General features: G+C 37.9%; 1 protein-coding gene across 2 annotated transcripts in view; it reads left to right on the plus strand.

Moving 5' to 3' along the window:
• LOC104893122 (uncharacterized) overlaps positions 1 to 14,583 on the plus strand; it is a 35,028-nt gene extending 20,445 nt beyond the window's left edge. The window contains exons 1-4 of one of the 2 annotated variants that reach the window (XM_010679203.4): positions 9,317 to 9,656; positions 11,235 to 12,258; positions 13,075 to 13,358; positions 13,722 to 14,583. In XM_010679203.4, the coding sequence (XP_010677505.1) occupies positions 11,303 to 12,258; positions 13,075 to 13,358; positions 13,722 to 14,446 (1,965 nt within the window). In that variant the 5' untranslated portion in view covers positions 9,317 to 9,656; positions 11,235 to 11,302 and the 3' untranslated portion in view covers positions 14,447 to 14,583. Of the gene's footprint in view, positions 1 to 9,316; positions 9,657 to 11,234; positions 12,259 to 13,074; positions 13,359 to 13,721 lie in introns of those variants that run through there. The other variant, XM_048644706.2, reaches the window with a different exon arrangement.
• The last annotated feature ends 10,180 nt before the right edge of the window (positions 14,584 to 24,763 follow it).

Consider the following 24,763-nt stretch of genomic DNA (forward strand, 5'->3'; position numbering starts at 1 on the left):
TAATCTTCACACATCCACCACAAAATCCCCTTTACCCCTTAACCCTGTGGAGGCCTTGCGTGACCATAATTGGAAACTGGCTATGGATGCTGAGTATGATGCTCTTATGGAAAATAAGACATGGGAGTTAGTACCCCGTCTCCCGGGAGTTAATGTGATTCGTTCTATGTGGATTTTTGCTCATAAACATAATTCTGATGGTTCTTTTGAGCGCCATAAGGCTCGTCTTGTAGGTGATGGCAAAACTCAGCAGGTTGGAGTTGATTGTGGTGAGACTTTTAGTCCAGTGGTCAAACCGCATTCGCACAGTTCTCAATTTGGCACTCTCTAAGCACTGGTCTATAAATCAGTTGGATGTTAAAAATGCTTTTTTACATGGTGCTCTCAGTGAGACTGTCTACATGCATCAACCTATGGGTTACCGAGACTCTGCTCATCCAGATCATGTTTGCCTCTTGAAGAAGTCTCTTTATGGCCTTAAACAGACCCCTCGTGCTTGGTACACACGATTTGCTGATTATGTCTCCACTATTGGGTTCTCTCACAACACTTCTGATCATTCTTTGTTTTATTTATCGACATGATGGTCATATTGCATATTTGTTACTTTATGTGGATGACATTATTTTGACTGCTTCTTCATATGTTTTACTACAGTATATTATCTCACGCCTCAGTTCTGAATTTGCTATGAAGGACTTGGGTGCTTTGAGTTATTTTTTGGGTGTTGCAGTTACTCGTCATACAGATGGCCTCTTTCTCTCCCAGCGCAAGTATGCTTCTGAGATCATTAACCGGGCTGGTATGTCTACCTGCAAGCCCTCTTCTACTCCGGTTGGTACTAAACCGAAGCTGGGTGCTACCTCTACTGCTCCTTATGCAGATCCATCTCACTATCGTAGTTTTGCTGGTGCTCTCCAGTATCTTACATTCACCAGGCCTGACATCTCATATGCAGTGCATCAGATCTGTCTTTACATGCATGATCCTTGTGAGGCCCATATGCTTGCTCTTAAGCGGATTATTCGGTATTTACAGGGTACTTTGGATCATGGCTTACATCTTTATCCATCCTCCACATCCACCCTCATTTCATACACAGATGCTGATTGGGGTGGATGCCCGGATACTCGTCGGTCTATATCTGGCTATTGTGTGTTTCTTGGCGATAATTTATTGTCCTGGTCAGCTAAACGCCAGCCTACTCTCTCCCGATCCAGTGCTGAGGCAGAGTATCGGCGCGTTGCTGATGTGGTTTCTGAATCTTGTTGGTTACGTAATCTCTTACTTGAGCTTCATTGTCCTATCCTCACGGCTACTATGATTTATTGTGATAATGTTAGTGCGATTTATCTTTCTGGGAACCCTGTCCAGTATCAGCACACTAAGCACATTGGGATGGACATACACTTTGTTCGCGAAAAAGTGGCTCGCGGCCAAGTGCGTGTCTTACATGTTCCTTCCAGGTATCAGATTGCTGATATATTCACTAAGGGCCTTCCCTTAGTCCTCTTTGAAGATTTCCGGAACAGTCTCAACATTCGTGAACCTCCCGCTTCGACTGAGGGGGTGTGTTAGAGTATATTGTAAATATATTGTATATATTTATCTCTTTCCTTGATAGTTGCCTAGATTATAGGACATAATTGATTGTATTTAAACAGTTTTGGTTAATGAAAATAATCATGGGATTATCCTTTTTCAAACATGCTCCAATGGAAGAGGGAATGGGCCGATTCTATCTCACGGCTCCTTTTAAAATCATATGCCATAAACCCTTTTTGCAACTTTGACCGTAATTTTTTTTAACTCCCTCTTTCTTAAATCCAAACTGTGTGATTGTAATTTTAGTGCCGTTTCAACATTATTGTCAGTTTTCAGTTTTTGGTTTTATAATTTAGAAGTCATATGAGGATAAGTGGTATAATGAGTGAAATTTGTCATACTATATATTATAATCTTGCTAACTTTGAAAATAGATAATAGAAAGCTGGAATCCACATTTTTGTCTTTAATTTTCAAAAAAGCTAAAAATTGAAAACAAAAAATGATGACGAACTTTCCCATAGTTGTTCCAGAATGCTCACTTCTCTTAATTAATATGAAAAACTTCGTAAACTTCCTACATTGCCTTTCATATGATCTCATTAAGTGCTTTTGTTCTTCTAGATCCGATGGGTATTCATATTCTAATAGTGGTAAACTAGTAATTGGCCTGAATGATTCTTCAATTTGGGAGTTCTAATTTCAAAATGAATAATTACAACTTTAGAATTTAGTGTGAAGTTTAACCCAAAAAAAGAAAAAAAATACATGAAGATCATTATCTCAAGTTTAACCTTAAGTTTAATAGTAAAATCAAGTTTTTAGAGAGAAGCCCTTACCTGGAAAGGATAATTATATTATCAAAGAGGTGGAGAATTTGGGGAAGGGCTTGGGAAGGTATGCTTATTAATGGATTTCAGTTACAAATCTTGTTCACTTTATGTGATAATTAAATCTAATGTCAGTTATAGAATGTACAAGTACATTATACATACTTATATCTTTTGATAACTAATTATAAAAATTATCGCCTAGTGGTTGTGACACTATCTTGTGAAAGCAAATGAGAGGTTATAGGTCTGAAGCATGTTCCGGTTAGTTTGTTCTTTGTGAGTAAACAATGTAGACGTCCTATTGTGTCAAGTCATGTGCCATGTCGATTATGAGTATGATATGAAACGTTGTCATTCTTAGAGGAGGGTGACACATGGTACGGTCTTGTAAAGGGCTGCTACAACTTGAAAATATACACTATATGTATGTGGTAACTAATAAGTATTTTCCTTAATTGTTAGCTTATTTATCAAAAGAATGCTAAATGCTAATTTATTGAAAGTAATACTTCCTCCATGATGAAAAAAAGCAACAATTTCCAAATTATCATTATAGTTTAACCACAAATCAATTAAAGTTCATAATTTCCATTTTCCACCAACTTCTCACCCAATTACTCCAACTTCAACCTATTCATCTATCACCACCCATCACCACATTCAACCCAAAATCTTCCACCATGTTCAGGCTCAACCTTAGCCACCACCATCATGAACCCTAAGCATCACCACCAATACCCTAACCACTGCAAAACCTCATGACTAGGGGTGCTAATGAGCCAAACCAAGACGAACATGTATAGGCTCGGCTCGGCTCAGCTCGGCTCGAGAATGGTTGAGGTACATCTCGGCTCGAAAACTAAAAATTTCACATATGAAGTAAAGTTTAACATATCGTATATATATCAGGCTTAGTACCGCCTAACATAATTTTGCCAAACTTTAAACTACCATGGAAGCAAATAGTCATGCCCACTAAATAAGTTAGGCCCAACTTCTACTTGTTCTAGAACCTTCTCCTCCCGTACGCCATTTTAAAACATCATGTTCACCTCTTGCCTTGATACCTTACCAATGTGGGACTTCACAAATCTCCCACAATATAACTCAACGATGCTAATGTAGGAGTTAGACTTAAGGATTTACTGCAAGCTTTTTCATATTTGTAAATTGTAATGTTGCTGCCACTTAGATTGTTCTAATGTCTTCAAATATTTATATATATATAATTTCAAAAATAATTAAGTTAATTAATTGAGGGCTAGTTTTATATACACAAATGAAGAATCCTCATCATTTTTATTATTGCCTTATTTTTATTTTTCTTTTTTTTTGAAATGTTTTTTTACTTCTTTTTTTAAGGCATTTTTTTAATTTATCAAACATGTAAATAGATCTCTAGTGTAGTCTTAGAGTCAAGACTACCATTTTTCCCCATAGTTATTAATTATTTTAACCTATATTATACATTAATGAAATAATTTGAGTATTTTAAAAATTGTCGAGCCTGTTCGTAAGCTTTTGAGCCGAGCTTAAGGTAGCTTAGGCTCGGCTTGTTAAGGTCTCGAGCCGATCCCGAACTTCGAGTCAATCCCTCTCGAACCGAGCTCGAACAGTCTACGAGCTATCCTGGCTCATTAGCACCTCTACTCATGACGAACCGCCAGAAGCATTGTATTTCATGGGTTGGGGGTCGATTTTCTATTTCGTGAGGGTTGGGGGTGATTTTTGATTTCGACTACTGGGTTAGGGTTCGATTTTGATTTTCAATCTGGTGGGGCCTGGGGGTTCGATTTTTTTTGTTAGGGTTTCGAAGGTGGTGGTGGGTGAATTGTGGCAGGTGCAGTTTGCTTGGGTTCGATTTGTGGTGGTTGCAATTTGCTTGCATTCATGGGGGGTTGGGGTTTTTGTTAGGGTTTTGATTTGCTTGGGTTTGGTTTCAAAGGAGTTTATGGGTTCACTTTGCTAGAGTTTGATTTATGATATGAATTTTTAAGTCCGAAAACTCAAACGTTTTGCTCTATAATCTAAGTGATGTTTTTATGTTCTTTTTATGAAGGAATACTGACAATGAGATGTATTCTCTCCGTCCCAATTTATTTGCTACATTTTGCCATTTAGGGGTGTCTCAATTTATTTGCTACATTTGCAAATATTTCTATATATAGTACATAGGTCCTACACTTTATTTACAAATTTGTCATCACTCCCTTCTTGATTTTGTAAATGTTCCCATATATAATACATAGGTCCCACAATTTACCTATTTGCTTTTTTGTTAATTCCATTTATGCCAATGGTCCCCACTCCCTCCTTGGTCTTTGTGAAAAAGTGCTTGTAGCAAATAAATTGGGACGGAGGGAGTAGAAACAAGGATAGTACTCTTGATTCTCACAAGAATTAGAGGGTCTCTTCCTAATCCTAATTAGAAGATGAATACAAGTCACACCAAGTATTGTATTGGTTAACAACCGAAATAAGCAATGCTCACACATTATCAAATCAACTCATTCTTTCTTTATTATGGACCAGACGTGTACTTATATACAGTGGCGGAGCCACCTGGGGGAGACATGGGGATAGAGCTGGCCACGGGCCGTGCTGGGGCTGACCACGGGTCAGGCCTGCGGGCTGAAGTGGAATACGGGCCGGGCCAGGCCCGTGGCCCATCAAACTTGTGCCGTGCCGGGCCGGGCTGAAAATGTGGGAAACTTGTCCCTGGCACGGCATGGCCCACGGGCCTGGCGGGCCGGGCTCGTACTCACCGCGGGCCTGGTCCGAAAATCACAGTTTTTGAAAAAAAAAAAATTGCCCGCGGGCCTTGTGCGTAAAAGGAATATTACTAAGGAGAATTGTACAGATTATTATGCAGTACATGCCTTTTGTTTACTTGGCAAGTTCACAGTTATCACTTATCACATCTTTTATATATGTGGGCCCTTTTTTTCTTTTGTTTCCCTCTGAGCCTTTGAATTCTGAACTGTGGGCTGTGAATGTGATTAAGACTTATATTTTTTAGTGTCCTTAATGTATGATTCACCTATCTTAACGTCACTTTCAACTTTTTTACCCTTTTTTGAACTTTTTGATAGATATTTTATTGGGGGTTATGTATCTGCCATTAGTTTCCTGTATAATGTGGTTGTGGCAATTTTATGGAAGTAGTTTTGTTTTTTTAGGTGTTTTGTTTTTTTAGGTCTACTTCACTACTTGTCTAGCATTGTTAGATTTGTTGTCACTTTACTAGAATTATATTGTAAGCTTTATTTCTCTCTCTCTTTCTTTTTTTAAGTTTATTTTTTATTTTATATATTTGTATTTATAAGTTAATTATAGTGGAAAAAAAAGTAAAAAGTAAAGAAAATTTATTTACGGTAACATTGTAACTTGAAAAATACCTCAAATTTATTATTGAACTCTTGATAATATTGAAAAGGAACAAAATAACTAGATGTCTAGATTCTTAACAACTAAAGACATTACAAACAATAGGAAAGTTACATTTCATCACTCATCATCATCATCATCTATTTCTTGTTCAAGATCGTCGGCTAATTGAATTGATTGAGAACTATTAGATCCAGAAGCCGACGTGCCTTCATCATTATCGTTTAGTACATACGACTTATCTTGAGATCGATCTTCGGCATCTAACCAAACTTTGAAAGAGACACACATTTCAAGAGTTTCGGGTTTTAAACTTGATCTTCTATCATCTAGCACTCTTCCTGATGCGCTAAAAGCTCGTTCAGATGCAACTGATGAGACTTGGATAGCAAAAATATCACGAGCCATCGCCGCCAAAATTGGATGCTTTGTGCTTTGTCCTTTCCACCACTCCAGTAGGTCAAGTCCAGACTTTTCTTCATCATCCATACCTTTCATAAAATCATAGCTTAGATACATTTGTAATTCAGAAACATCACTTTGAGTTCTTCGGGATGATTCACTACCAGAAAATTTAGACATCATATTAGCAGCTTGTGCAAGTAAACCTTTTGACCGTTTACTTACGCTCTTGGATGATTGAGAAGGAGCAAATCGAGTAACTGTTCCATATTTAATTTCATAAATTCTAAATAGTTCGAAAAATCGAGTGGTCACATTAGTTTTAAAAGCTCCAACATCACTTTCAAGTAGCATGCATTGAAAATAAATATCAAGTAACAAGAAAGTACCATCATATTTTTGCCTTGGATCTAAATAGAAGCAAAAACATAAATAATAGGAAGCTCCGTATAATATTTGCGCCATTTCACCTCCATTGCTGGAAGATAGTCATCATAAGTTTTTTCGCCACGATGCTCATAAAAAAGTTGAGCAAGTAAACATGCATTACTAAGAAAAGATTGAGAACATGGATTATAAACAGAAGAAAAGCAATGGGTCATGCTATATAACAATTGTAAGAAGTTCATATACTTTTCACAATTATTCCAATCACTTTCTAATAAAGCCATTTGTGGAAATTTTTGATTGAAGAAAATCGTTATTGGAATTCTATACTCGATTGCCCTACTCAACATGTCATAAGTGGAGTTCCACCTAGTCGGACAATCGGCTTTGAGTTTTACCACTTTTAGCTTTTGCTGACGCAGAAATGCTTTCCACTCCTGAAGTCTCATAGAAGAACTGTTAATAGAAAGAATTGCAGTTCTAATTTTCTCATAAAAAGGACCAATAGCAGTAGTTCCATCTCTCACACATAAATTTAAAACATGACAAATGCATCTAATGTGAAGTGCTTCTCCATCTAAAATTAAATCAGGTAATTGTTGTTTGACCATGTTTGCACTATATGTCATAGATGTTGCATTATCAAAAGTCATGGACATAATTCTAGTCCTAGGACCATACTCATCAATAGCTTGTATTAGATGATGAGCAATGTTAAGACCAGTGTGGGGGTATTCTAACATTCTAAAATGAATAATACGCTTTTGCAACAACCATTCATCATCTATCCAATGACAAGTCACACACAAGTAATGTAGTCCATAACCAACATCCCATGCATCTGCTGTTAAAGAAACTCTACAAGGAAGATTACTTGATAGTTGAATTAACCTTTCTTTATACTCTAAATAGTTTCTCATCGCAGATGAACGAGCCATTTTTCTAGAAATTGGCTTGTGTTGAGGTTGTAGTGCTTTGTTGATGTAATTATTAAAAGGTTCATTCTCAGCAAAAAGAAAAGGTTGTTCAGCATGCACAAGCATTTGCGCGAGTTCGTCCCTATCCCTCTCATAATTGTAAGTGAAACCGTGTGGATGATACTGAGAGATTTTGGGTTGTGCTGGATCGCTAGAGGGTTCACCACATTTTTTGGAGTGTCTAACTAAGTGACCCGTCCCTTGTTTAGATAAAGCAGATAAAATCATGTTACATGTTTTGCACTTAGCTTTGCTTTCATCCTTATTTAATAAAAAGTAGCCCCAAACCTTACTTTTTCGATGTTTCTTAGTTGCCATTTCCTCTTCCGTACATCACTCATCTAATGGATTTGGGATTTCGGAGAAGGGCCTATCCACTGATTGACCACTAGATCCGGATCCCATGCTAGGCATTGTTGATGAAAATTGAGGTATAGTTTGGGTGGAATGGTAAGAACTAGGATCTTGTGGTGTGCCAAATCCGTAATAGGGTTGGTATGCGTTTGGTTGAAATCCCGGAGGGGCATTCATATCGAATGCAGAAAACGGTTGGTTCATTTTGCTAAACTGATTGAATCCCATGTTTTGAGGTGGCGGCATAGACATATTTGGGTTTTGTTGGTCACTAGAAGTAGCTATGTGTTTGGCTTTTTTGGAGGAGGTATTTGGTTTTGATGCCATTACAGAAACAAATTCACAAAAACAAATTATACTCAATTAAAATTAACAAAAATAACAGTAATTAATATAAAAGGAATCAATTAACAATAATAATTAATAGCTAATAACGTACTAATAATATAATTGTAAATAGAAAATGATTAGTAATAATAAACTAAAAATAATTGAAACACAGTTGAGTTAGATCTTACAACCAATATAGTAGAAATAGTATTAGGAAATGTGAGAATCGCAACTTTAAAGGTTTCTTGAATGATCTCCAAAAAATCTTCACCCAAAGAACAAGTAATTTTGTAGTAGTACTATTAATTATTTTAAGAGCAAAGTGTTAATGTATAATTGAGAGATTTTGTTATTTAGGAATTGAGAACTTTGATAATTCTAAATTGAGGAGATTGAAATAATACAGAAGAATGAATGATGAGATGAGAGTGATGAGTTGTTTGGAAAAAATACTGAAGTTTTGGTGTATTTATAGAGAAAGGAAAAAATTAGCCGTTGTAAATTTAGCTGTTGTGAAATGAACGTTGGAAAATCTTAATTGTGTATTTTGTTATTTAGCCATTGCAAAATTGCATTTCAGCATTTGTGCATTTGTTAGTACTGGTACTCTGGTAGTAGGCTAGTAACATTTGTGCATTTGCATAGAGTGAGTAGTGACTTGTCATTGTCACACAATGTCAAGTCACATCACCATTTGCAATGAAAAGCAAAAGAGCCAGAAGGAAGCTTTCAATGGCTCTTAGCAACAGCCAACAATTTGCAGCGAAATTGATTAGGCCCACGTGCCAGGTCACGGGCCCAACCTACGTGCCCAGCCACGGGCCAGCCCACGGGCCTGAACGGGCCAATTTCACGGGCTCGTGCCGGGCCTGGGCCGAAATCTAAAATCTCCAAACGTGCAAAGCCCACGGCCTATGTTATGGCCAGCGGTCCGTGCCGGGCCCATAACGGGCTCGGGTTGGGCCGAAAATGGGCCGGGCTCGTGCAGCCCGCGGGCCAGCCCGGCCCATGGCCACCTCTGCCGGATAGATGTCCCCCAACTTTTAAAAAATAATTTCTAAAAAAAAAGGCCAAAAATCGAAAAAAAAACACGCTGGAAGGAGTCAGGACGCTTGAAATGTTTTGGAAAAAAAGACGCTCAAGAATGAAGAGAGAGAGACTGAGGAAGAGAGAGAGTGAGAGACTGAGGAAGAGAGATTGAGGAAGACGACAAGACGTCGACGGTCGATTGGAGTCCGGATATTTACAGCCGTCGGAGCCGAGGACGACGACCGGTGAGGAACGAAGACAAGTCACGAACACTCGAAGTCTCGAACAGGAAGCCAAGAGTTGCGACGGCCGACGGCTGAAGCGAAGCCGCGCACCGCCACCTACACCGCCCACGCGTCGCCGTCGCCGACTATCCGACTCGCCGGCCCCCATTACATTTTTCAGACAGTTTGTAAGTTTTCTTAACTAACCCTAAGTTTTAGTTTTAGTTTCAATTTACATTGTTTGGTTGTGAATTACTGAGTTATGATATTTGTGAAATGTTAATTTGTGATTGTGGATTTAGGGTTGTTGATTGATTTGTTGAATTGTTGTTGATTTGGAAATTGGAATTGGTCATGAACTCATGATTTAGGAAATTGTTAGTTTGCAATTTGAAATTTCTAATTAGGAAATTATAAATATGAGTTGATTTATAATTGAAAATATTGAATAGTTTGGTTTGAAGAAGAATACTTTGATATGTAATTGATTAATGTTTATCAATTATAAATTTCTAATTAGTTTAATTTTTTTTTGTCATATTTCTTAGATGGTATGACTACAAGTATTTTGGAATTTTCAATGTAAAACATTAAGTATTAAACAAGTTGTGTTGTATTGTTTTTTTTTACATATTTTTTTTCCGAATGTTTGACGGTCGAATTTTGTCCCCCCACTTTGAGAATCCTGGCCCCGCCACTGCTTATATAGGATGAGCAAACAACCTTGCTCTCCAGGCTATATCATGACCTATCTACTAGTAAGAAATGATGAAAGTTCCCCAAAATTAAAGCTTAGAATGTTGCCAGAATTTAAGGGAAACACTAGCTTAAGGAAAGATGTGCAAAACTTTCCTTAAAACATCTAAAACCACACGGCATCAAGGCATCATCCTTACACGCCATTCACAATTCAATAATTTCGGACCTTATTCAACTAATACAACTCTACTACTAAACTAACTTAACAATAAAAGACATATTTTTGGTTACATGTAAAACCTTTACTTTAAGAGTAAAGTAAAACCATTCAACAACCTAACAAAGCAAATAAAGATTATTCGATCTTGCATCAAGTTCGAAGGTAGTTGTTTTGGTGGTTGCGGTGGTAGTGGTGAAGGTGGTGGTTGGTGGCAGTGGTGAAGGTGGTCTGGTGGTGGCAGTGGTGGTTGGTATGGTAGTCAGTTTTACCTCACTTTCTCCTCACAAAGCCAAATCATACCCCTAGTACTCCATTAAGAAAAACGCCCCAGGAGTCCGTGCCCTCCACAATTGTTGCAGTTTTTTTTTTTTGTTGCGGGGGAAGTATTAGATTTGATTCAAACAAGTTAATTTTGGCATTTTAGATTAATATATACTTTTAACCATATACTTCCTCCGTTTCTAAATAAGTGCAACACTTCTTGTTTTCACGTTTGCCAATGCATTATTTTAACCATCAATATCTTCAATTATCAATAAGTAAAAGTTATAAAAAGTTAATATTAAAATAATTCACATTCAGACGAATCTAACAAGATCCCATATGACTATGTTTTTCTTGAAATGTAAATCACCAAAGCTAATTAAAGTTTAAAATGTGAATAGTAAACACTATGCAAATGTTGCACTTATTTAGAAACGGAGGAAGTATTTATCAACGTAAAACAAGAAGCCAAACTCAACCTATTGTTTTGAAATGAAAGTAATTATATATGGTTGATTCATATTTTTTTTCCCTGGTATAGTTTCCAATATGTAGAACTTATTGGAAACATCGTTTTCTGCAGTGCATTTAGTATACAGGAGGATTTCTCAAGAGTTCCATTGTCAAGTGGGAAAATAGGTCCAAAGATTGATGGATCGTCCACCACATGATTATGCTGCAATGGCATTTGCGCAGCAGCAACAACAGGCAGCTAATATGCCTGGACAACAGTATGGGTATCCTCCACAGCATCAACAGTTTCCCCCTTCAGTTCATGGTCCTCCGTTTCTACCTCCTCATCCATCTGTCCAACAGTACCCTTTTCAGCATCAGCAGCATCCTCAACAAATGCATCCTCATCCTCCCCACTCACATCTTCATCATCTTCAGCAGCAACAACAGCCTCCACCAGCCTTCCCCCCTCACATGCCTCCTCACCTGGTACCCTCTCCTTTTTCTGGAGGTCCATATGACTCTGCCCCTCCCCCAGCTCCTCCTCCTCCAGATCCAGAAATGCGGAAGCGAATTGACAAGCTAGTTGAGTACGTTGCCAAAAATGGCCCAGGATTTGAAGCGATGGTCTGTGAGAAAGAACATAAAAACCCAGATTATAGTTTCTTGTTTGGTGGTGAGGGTCATGGATACTATCGCTATAAGCTATTTTTATTTACTCGGTCTCCTGGTCCTTTTGGTGCCCCTTTTCCCCCTTCTATGCCTGGAATTCATCCACCCCCTATGAATGCTACTGCAGCTTCTGGTTCAATGTTGGGCCCACCTCAGATACACCAACCTCCTTTCCCTCATTATGATCAGCAACCACCTTATTCTCAGCCTTACATGGGTGATGGTAGACTGGACTATGAATCCAAGTCATTTAGAGGTCTTTCTGGTCCACTTCCTTCTGATATTGCAATGGAGTTGAACAATGTGCTTGTCAACCTCACTGGTACTAAGGAGTCGATCAAAGGTGCAAAAGCATGGTTTATGCAGAGGTCGCCTTTTGCACCTGCTCTTGCCGAAGCATTGAGAGACAGGGTCTTTACTTTGGAAGATTCTGAGAAGCAATTGCACATTGTTTACCTTGCAAATGATATCCTCTTTGACAGGTATTTGTCGATAAGACTGGAAGTGTTTTTATTCCAATTGCTGGTTCGAAAGAAAAAATTGACTTGTTCATTGTTGAAAATCTTTTATTGGTCAGTAATCTTGTGGATTTGTTGTTGGTTATAACCTCATGATTTCTGGTGACGCTACTCTTTTCTTTTCCAGTGTGGTTTTTCTTTTCCATGATCTTTTCTTAAATGACGTGTTGCACTCAGCCATTGACTACATTAACATAATGCATTAATAGTATTCACATCTCTCCTTTCTCCCTTCTATCTCGAGGCATTTTTTCTCATCACTTATGTAACTTTAATCATGTGGCTATACTTCTTCCATTTACAAATGCTCACAAGTAAAATTGAGAAGTGAAAAGGGCTTGTGTGATGTTTTTTTTTTGTTTTTTACTTTACGCCAATATATTCAAGAGACTAATTATCAAAGTTGAACCTCAAATTAGTAATATGGAGAGAGTAATTGTGTATGCATATGGTGGTGATGTAGTGTCCTTTTTGGAATGGAGCTGGAAGATTAGTATTCTATGGCTTTGGAAAATAACACATTAAATAAAAATGGCTCATATTTAGTGTGACGTTACTGATGGTTGTTCTGTTCTGGATCAAGGATCCAATGGAAACAACCTCTGTTATTGTGGTGATATGGTTGCATACATGATACATCCAACCCCTTACTTACCTCACCTTGGGCAGGAACCTCATTAGAGGCACCGACAGAGCTTGATGTTGATGTTAATATATGCTGTTATTGTGTGATTTGTATCTCTTGTCGTGTTTTTTGACCTTAGTTACCTGAATTCACAGCTTCCAGCGGCGTGCCAATCCTCATGAACCTGATAATGAGGCCCTTGCATTCAAACCTGTTCTAGGCTCTATGCTGGCAAGGATTTACCATCATCCCCAAAATAAGGAAGAAAACCAGTCACGATTGCAGAAAATAGTGCAATTCTGGGCGTCAAAAGAAGTTTATGACCAAGAAACTATTCATGCGCTCGACGGAGAGATGCTTGGAGGACCACCAGCTAGTTCTTTTCTGGGGACTCCCAAGGAGCTACGTGGTTCATCTGCTGATCCTTCACTTTCAGGCGGTAGGATCTATCTCTTTACTCGCTTAATAATTTAATTTTCCCTTGGATAGACAGCACGCATGGCACCAGTAACAACTATGCCTTTAAGCGCAAACCTAATCTTCTGAGAGAAGCTCTTTTTTCTTTTCCTTTTTGGTTTTTTTTTTTTTTTTTTGGGGGGGGGGGGGTGTGTTGAGTACTGAATTGTTGCTATTCCTGAATCGTCTCAGTAGAAATCTTGGCATTTTGCTGCATAAAATATGTATCACTGTATTTAAAAATGACATCTTGAACATAAGATGCATCTTATGTTAGGACTTCCATATTGAATTATTTTCTTTAATTGTAGAAATTGATCGTTCTATTTTATCTTCCCTGATGCAGGGATACCTCACCAAGCATCAATCAACCTTCCACAATGGCAGCAGGACAAACAAAGTTCTTTACTTAATCAAGAACAGCCTGATAGACATGGTCTCACCTCAGCAATGCCTCCTGGTCCACCATTTCTTCCACATACTGTTTCACCAGGTGGATTTGCAGGTTCTTTACCTCTAATTTCAGCCATTCCGCCGAACCAATCAGCTACACCACTTACATTACCGCAACCTCCTGCTAATGTTGGTGAAAAGTTACCACCTTACCCTTTGTTTCCTCCCGGTCTCATACCCGGAATGGTAAAAAAACAGCAGATAGGAAGTGGTGTGCCCTATTCTTCGATGAGCCCTCTAGACATTCCAACTACCATACCACCATCTGATATACCAGAATCTGATCTTTTGGAGAGAGTGTCTAAATTTTTTAAGGAGATCGGGGAGGTCAATCCTTCTGAAGGGCCAATGAGTGGATCCGAAGCTAGATATGAAGATGACTATCAAAGAGATTCTCCGGTCCGCAAGGGAGGAGCTTGTATACCTCCTCCGTCAAACTTGCAATCAGATGCAGAAAGAGAAACAGAAACGGGATCATTTGGCTCTGGAAGGTTGGGCCTTGGAGCTACGGTGAATCTCAATGAGGCTAGTCAATATGATGATGTTTATACTAGTTACCGCAAACACAGAAGCTCTAATTACCATGTGTCAATGAGTGCTAGGGCAGGGCCAAAGTGAAGTATAGTAGAAATATTTCTTGCTTTTTGATCAAGGATACTAGAATATAGAAGCTTGTTTCTCTTGTAGAACTTAATGTTCTTCATTCTTGGTTTGGATATTGGTAATCTTCTAACGAAATCATCTCTTCCAATTCATGTGTATGTTTGATCCCACTAGCATTCAGTATTGCAATTTGTGTTAGCAGAGTCTGTCTGATTGTGCGTGGTGGACACTAAATAGTTCATTTTCCTTTTTTCACAATAGATATGAGTTGCCACTTTACTTGGAAACTTGGAATCGATCCCGATATAGGCACGTAATGACGTAAGGAGTCCCAGCATACCAAGTGTATTCGATGGGGTTTTTCGTATTCCTGTCGTATTGGCTATGCTGAACCATTTAGGCTCCGTTTGGTAGGGTGTAAAACGTTTTCCCGGAAAACTGTTTTCCTCTATTTTCAGTTTTACATTGTTTGGTTGGCAAAAGAGTGTAAAATCATTTTCCCTTGGGGTAAAATTACTCTTCCAATGATGGAAAACTATTTTCCTTTCAAAATGAAGGGAAAACTATTTTCCTTATCTCTCTTGTACACTCCTCTCACTACCTCCTTACTTTCCCTTTCATTTTCTTTTCATTTCATCACTTTTCTTACATCGAACCAAACAACGGAAAACTAATTTTGAAATTGTGTTTTCCATTATAAATTGTTTTCCATGAAAATCATTTTACACTGAAAATATTTTACGCCCTACCAAACGGAGCCTTATTTTTAGTTATATAAGCCTTAAATGTGGTGACAAATGACAACGTGGATTGTGTAAATGCATTCAGTGGCTTGTAATAAGTTTTCATACGTAGCAGGTCAAGATCATGAGGTGAGAACTCCTTTTCAAAAAAACAGATCATGAGACGAGACCTTAATTTACCATTGAACATGTTTTATTAGGTATTCTGTTAAATAAAGAACATGTTTAGTAGTTGAGAGACAGAAATTAGTGTGGAATATATACCAAGCGGACTTATCAAATTGGCTCCTCAAATTTCTTCACCTACATCACCATCACCATCCATGCATATGATACAGGCGACTAGGTGGGGGTGAAGATGACAAAGGAGTGCAGTAAGGCAAAGGGGATAGGGAAGGATTTGGGTAAGTCTTCATTTTTCCTTTTTGATAGTAAGAGCAAACAATAAACACAAACACCAAAACAAACCTAAATGAGCTTGCCATTTCTAGCTGCTACAACTGGATCATAACTCTCTTGAACTAAGCTTCTATCAACATTCCTAATTTCACAAAAAATAATTGAACTTATTACAGATAGCATACAAATCATAACTTATACTAGCCATCTGAAAATAAAATTCTCTCTTTATCATCGTACTTACAAACAAGCTTGAATTTGTAAAGACCCGGATACTCCTAGCTCCCTTCTGGAATGCTTCCTTTAGACCTCTAAGCACCGCTAAGCCTTCACATTGAATAGTTGAGTTAGCCCTAATTTTATCATTACCTTTGAACAAATGACCATCTTCCAAAACTCCAGCCCATCCAATACCTGCAGAAGGACAATCCTTTCTCACATTTCTTTTCCATGCACCATCTACCTTGATCATACACACTTTATCTATTTGTCTACCAAACAATATCAATATTTCTTTTTGAACCTCCCCTCTCTTATCAACCTTATTCTTTTTTCTCTCAAGGTAGTTTGATCTCTCTTCTTCATCTTTTACGTACTTGTCTACCATTCATAGAATATCAAACGGATTTGGGTTACAATTACGTATCACATATTGTTCCGATGTTTCCACGAAGCCCACAAATATGCACAAAACCATCTTGCTCGATTACTCCGAAGTCCATTATATTTCCAAAATTTCTGCAAGAAGTTTGCAATCCAATAATTAATCGGAACAAAAGTTGAATTATAAACTTGAATACCTAACTGTGATCCACACCAAACTCTTGCGCTAATAGGACAATATCTAAACAGGTGTGCCTCATGTTCCACTGTGTTCCTATAAAGGTAGCAATGCGCATCTACCTTAATGTTTCTTCTCCTAAGATTCATATATTAATTAATAACTCTCCAGAGAAAGATTTTCCATTTTGGCCTCATTTCTATAGCCCACAATTTTCCCCAAAATTTCCTTTCTAAACTGCTTGACCCTTGAATATGACGCGCTTCAACAAGAAGAGAGTAGACATCCTTAGTAATGATTTCACCAGAAGTAGTTTTGTTCCAAACATAATAATCTTGAACTTCCCCTTTGAGAATATGAGTAGAAAGGATCCTATCTTTAGAAAATAAATTCCAAACAAGAGATGTGTTCCAACTTTTTGGTCCAATATTCATTAGGTTCTCGACTTTCCGGAACCCCGGATTTTCCAAAGAAATACCTCTCTTCAGAGTGATAGGATTACCTTGGACCCATCTATCTTAAAGAATGCGTGTCCCTTTCCCATTCCTTATAATTCTGCTAAAACCTTCTTTACATTGTTTGACAGTCCAACACATTCCTCAAAAACCCCACGATGCAGATTCTATTTCTTTCCCACTCAGTCCAATAGAAAGTGACGACTCCTTGTATTTGGATCTCAACACTTTAGAAACAAGAAGATCTTATCTCTTATGCAACCGAACGTCTTACTCGATTAAAATAGCAATATTAAACGCTCTGACATTCCTTATACCGATCCCACCCATCCCCTTAGGAAGTTCTATGACGACATCCCTTCTTCTCCAGTATATTGGTTTAGAGTCTCTACCATTCCTCCACAAGAAAGTAGCTAGAGAAGATTGCATTTATGCTATATGATATTCTTTTTGGAAGCAGGAAGAACTAGATGTTCCCAGCTATTCATCTTCTTCTGAATTTCTTTACCAATGGAAGGAATAAACTGGAGCTACAACCATCAATTCAATGTTTTTCCCAAGGTATTTCCGTAGTTCCTCCGCTGAAGGAGTACTATTAATACTTCTTATTAGGCTTTTGCATCTCTGCGGAGTGTTAGTACTGAACATAATCACTAATTTAGAGAAATTGATAACTTCCCCTGAAACCTGACTAAACCAGTTAGTGACAACTTTAATCACTTCATAGGGGGGTTAGCTCTAAAGAAAAGAAGTGAGTCATCTGCAAAAAAAAGATGCGAAATAGAAGGAACGCCTCTAGCCTGATTCCTTGAAACAACGCATCTTCTTCAGCTTTGACTATCATCCTTGAAAACACTTCTATCACTAGTATGAATAGGTAAGGAGAGAGCGGGTCACCTTGTCTGAGACCACATTCGGGCGTGAATCTTTCCTTTGCTTCACCATTAATAAGAATCGGATACGAAATTGTTGTAAAGCACTGCTTATCAAATGCCTGATCTTTGTTGGGAACCTCTTGCGATCTAGAAGCCATTGCATGAAACCCCAATTGACCTTATCATAAGCTTTAAACATGTCCATTTTCAATGCTGCCAAATACTCACATCCCCTCTTCCTTCGCTTCAGGATAGTAACCACTTCATGCGCCAATAAACAGCTATCTATCTTCCACGAATGAATGCGTTTTGAAACGATGAGACCAAAGCCTGGATGATGGGTTTTAATCTATTAACTAAAACTTTGGAGATGATCTTGTATATGACATTGCATAAGCTTATAGGTCGAAATTGACCAGACTCTTCCGTTCTTTCAACTTTCGAAATCAGACAAATTAGGCTGAGATCCAATCCTTAAGTAGATAGCCATTATCAAAGAAGTGCATAATCGCTGCTACAACATCTCTCCCCACAATATCCCAACTCTTTTGATAAAACATTGCCGACATTACATCAGGTCCAAGCGCCTTAAGAGCACCCAATTGAAATATTGCATCCATAATTTCTTGATGGCTTACTATGATCTCTAAGGCATCCCTATATTCGTAGGAAATGGTCGAGATTAGATTGCCAAGTTCATCTGAGAGATTCAATGTTTCTCCTCTGTTACTTATCTAATCTTTTTGGAAAATATCACCAATGAATCTCAAAATCACTTCATGGATGTCTTTCTTTTCTAGCTTTCCAAACCTCTAGCCTGTCTTTGATCATCTAGATCTCATTCTTCTTCTTCCTTGATTTTGCCTTCCTGAAAAATCACTTGCTACTCGAATCTTCAAGAGCTATCTTTCACTCTTTTATCTCCAGTAGGTCATTTGAATTTTGAGCTTTTCCAAATTTCAAGACCTTATTGTTGCTTCTCTACCACTATTTTGATCATCATGAAGGTTTAATTGTGCAACTTCACACTTTCTAGACAAATCATCCCAAACTATTCGTAACCTCTCTTTGTATTCGCGACACCCACTAGTACAGAAAAGGCAATTTGCGTCGGATGTGAGGCGCCTATTTGCGTCGGATCCAGGTGCGACGCCAAAGCCCTCGACGCAAATGACTAGGAAACGATCTGCGTCGCATCAGAAAAGACGCAGATGGTTATGCTATTTGCATCGCACCTATATTCGGTGCGACGCACATTGCCCTGCTGCCCATGCCAAGCATGGGAAGGGAAATGTGCATCGCACATTGCCTCGGTGCGACGCACAAAGGTAATGTGCGACGCACATTTCCCTTCCCATGCTTGGCATGGGCAGCAGGGCAATGTGCGACGCACATTACCTATGTGCGTCGCACCTTGTGCAATGTGCGACACACATTGTGATCAATTTGCGTCGCACTTTTTGCCATGTGCGACGCAAATGGCTTACTACATTTTTTTTTTTTTTCGTTTTTTTCAGATTTTTCGTTGGTTTGTTTACATATTACTAAAATTTGATGATTCAAAACTAAACAAACATTCATATTAATAATTGTGAGGGGAAAATTCGGCAGAGTCTCCTTTGTAATATGGATAACCCAAGAAATCGTTGGGAAATATATATATATATATATATATATATTATATATATATATATATATATATATATATATATATATATATATATATTATATATATATAATATATATATATATATATATATATATATATATATATATATATATATTACATGAATTAGCTTTTAACAAGTTTTTTTATTTATGACCTGAACAACCCCTACAATTTTGTTCAGTTTTAACAAGTGTGTATTCTAGAACTCATTAAATTGTTCTCTAGAACATATTTGCACTGTTTGAATTTTATAAAAGTTCCGTGAGAAAATTAAAACTGAACAAAATTGTAGGGGTTGTTCAGGTCATAAGTAAAACAACTCGTTAAAAGCTAATTCATGTACAAGCTTTACTTGCTACTGGAATAAATGAAGGTTGACTTGTCAAAAGCGGTCAACGCAAAGGTTGGCTTATTCTTAACAATTTTTCCTAAGAATTATAAGAATTATTAACTTATGTATGCATCGGTTCCTTGATAGCTAAGGATCTATCTGATCTCCTAAGCGAATCAAATACATCTACCGTTTTTTTGTGTAGAGAAAGGACGAGAAGAATCCAATGTTGACTAAAGCATGCAACAAAATGTGATAAGTTCATATATAAAAATAAAAGGGAAGCATACTTTTCAATGTACGGAAGTTGGAAAATAAAACATACTTTTCAATGTATGGAAGCATGATGTATTTCATATTTCGATTGGCTCTCAATGTCCTTTGCATGTAGTTGATCGCGGCAACTGGTTCATGGCGTAGCATGGTCTCCGAAATCATACTAAGACACATGAAACCAATATTTGAATCTCCATTCACATCACTATCATCTGACAAGAACCTACACTCCAAATATTTATAGTTAGATGCCAATAATAATAATAAATATCAAATTTGATTAGTTTAGAGTTTGAGAAATCTTACATCATAAATGCTTGCAAAACGGATACATTAAGCCATTCTCCCGTCAGAAGTTGAAAAACATCTTGTCGGGAGAGAATGATCATCTGATCAGAACGATAGTTGAAGCAGGAACCCCTACTAACTTCGGTACTAAAAGGCTCATCTGCAGGTTTTTGGCAAAATAAACGATGCATCTCCTTGACCGCATCAGACATATCCTATGTGCCTATGTGCAGACTCATCGGTGCAAGGATCATTAGCAACTGTTTTCTTTTTCTTCTTCTTTGCACCTTCTTGAGGTATATGTTCCTAATTCAAATCGATTTCGTTTTAATTCATATTATATATAAAATAAAGATTATTTGGTTTATATAAATCAAGATTTCTAAGTATATACATTTAGATTTCTTATTATATACTAAATCATAATACGAAATATAAGTTACCTGATTATCTGAAACTAGAAATACCAACTCTTTCGGCCATTGTATGAAAGAACCCTCAGCTTGACTGAGTTTCGTGATGAATGGAGTAAGGAGTGGAACTGGAGCATCCGCGTAATCCGCATAAAAATCATCAACACTCACTTTCACGGCGATCGTAGGGTGTGACGATGATTCCTGTCCTCGTGGATGAACGGTACCCTCAGCTACAATGATCGGTCTCGTGACGTCCGCTATTGCCAAGCGACATGGAGCTTGACTCTTAACATCCAATAAAAGAATGACATCAATTAAGTGTTTTAGAAGCATAATATAATAGCTAGAACATATATAAAATGACAATATACCTGCAAGTCCACAAATGGATCATTGCCCCCCGATTGACAGCTACTAGGAACGACTGGAGTGGAAGGAGTTGGTACTTGAATACCTAACTGCGTCGCAAAAGCCATTATCCTTTCTTGAACTATTGCATCTATCTTCGAGTTCATCTCTTCCATTGTCTGTTCCCTAACTCTTTGACTCACTCTAGCCTCCAATGCCTGAATCTCCTCATCATCCATGCCCTTACCCTTGCGAGCACTACTGCTCCGATCAGAATCTCCCCAAATAGATGTAATCCCAATGCTACGCCCAGCTGTTAGCACACACCCAGGTCGGTATTTTCTCTGCAGAGCACGTGAAAGAGCATCATCCATCCGACCTGGAACAAACTCTCCTTCAGCTTCTTTCTTTTTCCAATCATCCTGCGTTCAAGTTAAAAAAAGTCATATGATTAGTAGAAGACAAGTAAGGAGACAAGAAAAATGTCATAAAATTTGAACAATGCTTACAATGGACTCTTTTATCTTTTGTGTTTCTTCATTAGGAAAGAAGAAATTTCCATCCTTATCTTTTTTCGATCTCGCGAGAAGCCAAGGCAATGTCCGATCCGGCAAGGAGGAAATCACTGATGATGTAGATGAGTCAACAGATGATGCTATAGCGGAAGGGATATACCCTCTGCTTTGCCAAATGGGAATCATCTCCGCATATGATTTTTGGCCCAAAAAATGAGGATGCTTGTTAGCAGCTTGAGAGATTCTTGCTTTTGCACTTTTTGCCTAATATAGGATTTAGTAACTAGTCAATATTAAAGAATGTAATGAAAATATAATTTCATATTATAAATTACATACCTGGAACTCCTTAGAGCTACATTTTTGTACAAACTGGTCCCAGATCTCTCGTGTGATGAAAGGATACATCACGTATGGTCGCCTATCATTGTTAGGCCCTTTCCTCGTTTTCGTAATCCATCTGGTCACCAATCTTGACTTGAAATCTCTTCACCGTTTATCACATGTAGTCAAGACATCTCGTTTCTTCAAAACATCCTCTTCTATTCCAAATTCTCTCTTCAATATACAAAAATAAACCAATTAATAATAAACGATTAAAATAATAAACATAATCTCAATTAGTTTATTTAAAAAATAAGGTTACTTACTTTAGCATCTTCCCACAAAGTGTTTTTCGTGCCTTCTGGAACATCATCCCAAGTGTCGTACAAGATAGAGACTTTGCTTCTACTGATCTCCCCACAATAAATCTTGTACTCACCAGCATAGCGCCCAATCGGACGTATCCATTCATCCCAAGCAAGAACTCTCTGAATGCCGGGTTTGGAGCGTATCCCTTCTGTAGGACCTCTTGGCCTACTTTTCTTCTTCGTAGCAGCTGCATTAGTAATCTGGGGCTCATCAGATGCATCACTGACATAGGGAAAACTAGGTCGTCACTAGTCTCCTAAAGTCAAACAAAACCTAACTAGACCACTAAACTAAGTAAAGTGACAAGCAAGGGTCATTTCTCCACAAGGACTAAGGTGCACCAATATGTGTTAATTTGACAATAAGCTAGACCGAAGAAATCGTCAAGTTTTAGTTAAACTAAAGGTATAAACTACTGAAATCAAAATAGGAAAAGCACTAGGAATGAGAAATCACCAAAATCATAAGTTCACATCCAACAACCAAGTAGAGATAAGGGGGTTGACATGCACTGGGGATATGCAAAGGGAATAAACAAACCTAAACACCTCTAAAATCGTTGTTAGGGAGTTTAGAGTCCTAATTATGGCAACAAAACCTATGTTTCGAGGCGTTATCACCTAACTAGGCCAAGTTAGGAATTGAAATCAAACCCAAGTTAATACTAATCAACAAGTGATGTGCAACAAATCAATCAATCATGAAGGTCATCCACATAAAAGTAAACCTTTAAATGGGCAACAAAGGATCAAAAGGTGATGGAGCTCTCATCAACTAAGTCACCAATCAACACCAAAAATTGAAATTGCACAATCTCAAGCATAACCAACCCAATAAACTCTACTCATGTAAATAGGATGGAAACAACAATTGGGCAACTCCCAATCCTAGTTGATTAACTATTCACTACCCATTACACTACTAGTCATTCTAATCATGGAGAAAATAGCAAGACATCACCAATCTAAAAGCAAAAACCTAACAAAAAAAAAATTTAAATCAAGATCTAGTGAACAAAGAAGAAGAAACAAGGAGGAAAAGAAAAGTCTAATCTAGATTAACTATTAAACATGAAGATTAAACAATGCTAACAATTAAAATAAAGCAAGAAAAGAAGAGAGAGAGTAAGAAATGCTCATTGATAAATTGTTGAATCTTCAAATACAAGTTGTCACCCTTGAATTTCCAAATCTTCAATCTTTCTTTGAGTTTTCTCACTTTTTCCCTAAACTAAGCTATGGAGGCTAATCCTCCCTAAAACCCTCAAAATATTCTAAACCTAAGAATGGTGAATAGAAAAATCCCCCTTCTTAAATTGGACTAAGGGGGGTATTTATACTCCCCCAATTACAACGTTCTAAAGCAAAACGGGCCGAGAAAAAACAAGCAGCGACAGCAGCCCGGGCGGGCTGGAAAAGGGCCCGGGCGGGCTAACCAAGTCACCCCGGACGGGCTGGGTTAAGGCCTGGACGGTGCAGGGTCGAGGCAGAAACTCTGCTCTTCAGCAGCCCGGGCGGCTGGGTAAAGCCGAGCGGGCTGAAAGCCGGACGGGCGAGTATCAGCTCGGGCGAGCTAGAAAACGCGCCTGACTTCAAAGTGCCATATCTCTTTCATTTTTCATCGGAATCGGGATTGTGACCATTTGTTGGAAAGCTATCGAGCTAAACTTTCATCTCCAACTTGAATCACTGAAAAATACCTTGTGTGGTGAAAGTTATCACCGTTTGAATATGACTCTTATGCACAAATCTTTCCAAAAGCTCTTATTTTAGCAAAAATGCCCACTCTATGCTTGGTGTGTGGTTATCTTTTCCTCCCCGTTCAATGCTTCGAACTTGTAATTATTGAAATTCCTACAAAAAGGTCAAATAGAATAGTAGGGAGAAGAAAACAAATATATATAACAGAGGAATTAATGAACACAAGAGGTAAATTAGGGGAAGAATAACAAAAAGGAAAGAAACTAAATAAAAGTAGCCTTAAAACTACCCTATGAGTGAGACAAATCTCACTCATCAATCACGCATTGTCTCATCTGCCATCACTACACCTGAAACCATGTACATGTTAGATTAATCAATAAATTAATACACAATTATTTGAACATGCAAACACAAAATAAATAATTAAAGATTATAAACATTAGTAGTTGTGAATATTACATAATTTACCTATTAATCAGCTATTTCTTTGCCAACGTAAAATCCCTCATTGTGGTCTCGACGAATGTAATTTGTGTCTAGATCTTCCCCTAATGTACTTGGAATGACTACTGACGAAGCAATGACTTCATTGAATTGTGCATCGTAATCTTCTTCATCGTGTACATCATCAATTCCAAGTATTCTCCTTTTTCCTTCCATGACAACAAACCATTTTGAATCGGCAGGGTCAACCATGTAGAATACTTGTTTTGCTTGTGATGCCAATATTAAGTTATCTTCATGATGTCCTAACCGGCTGAAATTGACTAATGTAAAAAATCATGTTCATCTTTCTTCACACCACGACGAATATCAACCCACTTGCATTGGAACAGCGGA

Source organism: Beta vulgaris, chromosome 5 (genome assembly GCF_026745355.1).
Source record: "Beta vulgaris subsp. vulgaris cultivar EL10 chromosome 5, EL10.2, whole genome shotgun sequence".
Taxonomy (NCBI): domain Eukaryota; kingdom Viridiplantae; phylum Streptophyta; class Magnoliopsida; order Caryophyllales; family Amaranthaceae; genus Beta; species Beta vulgaris.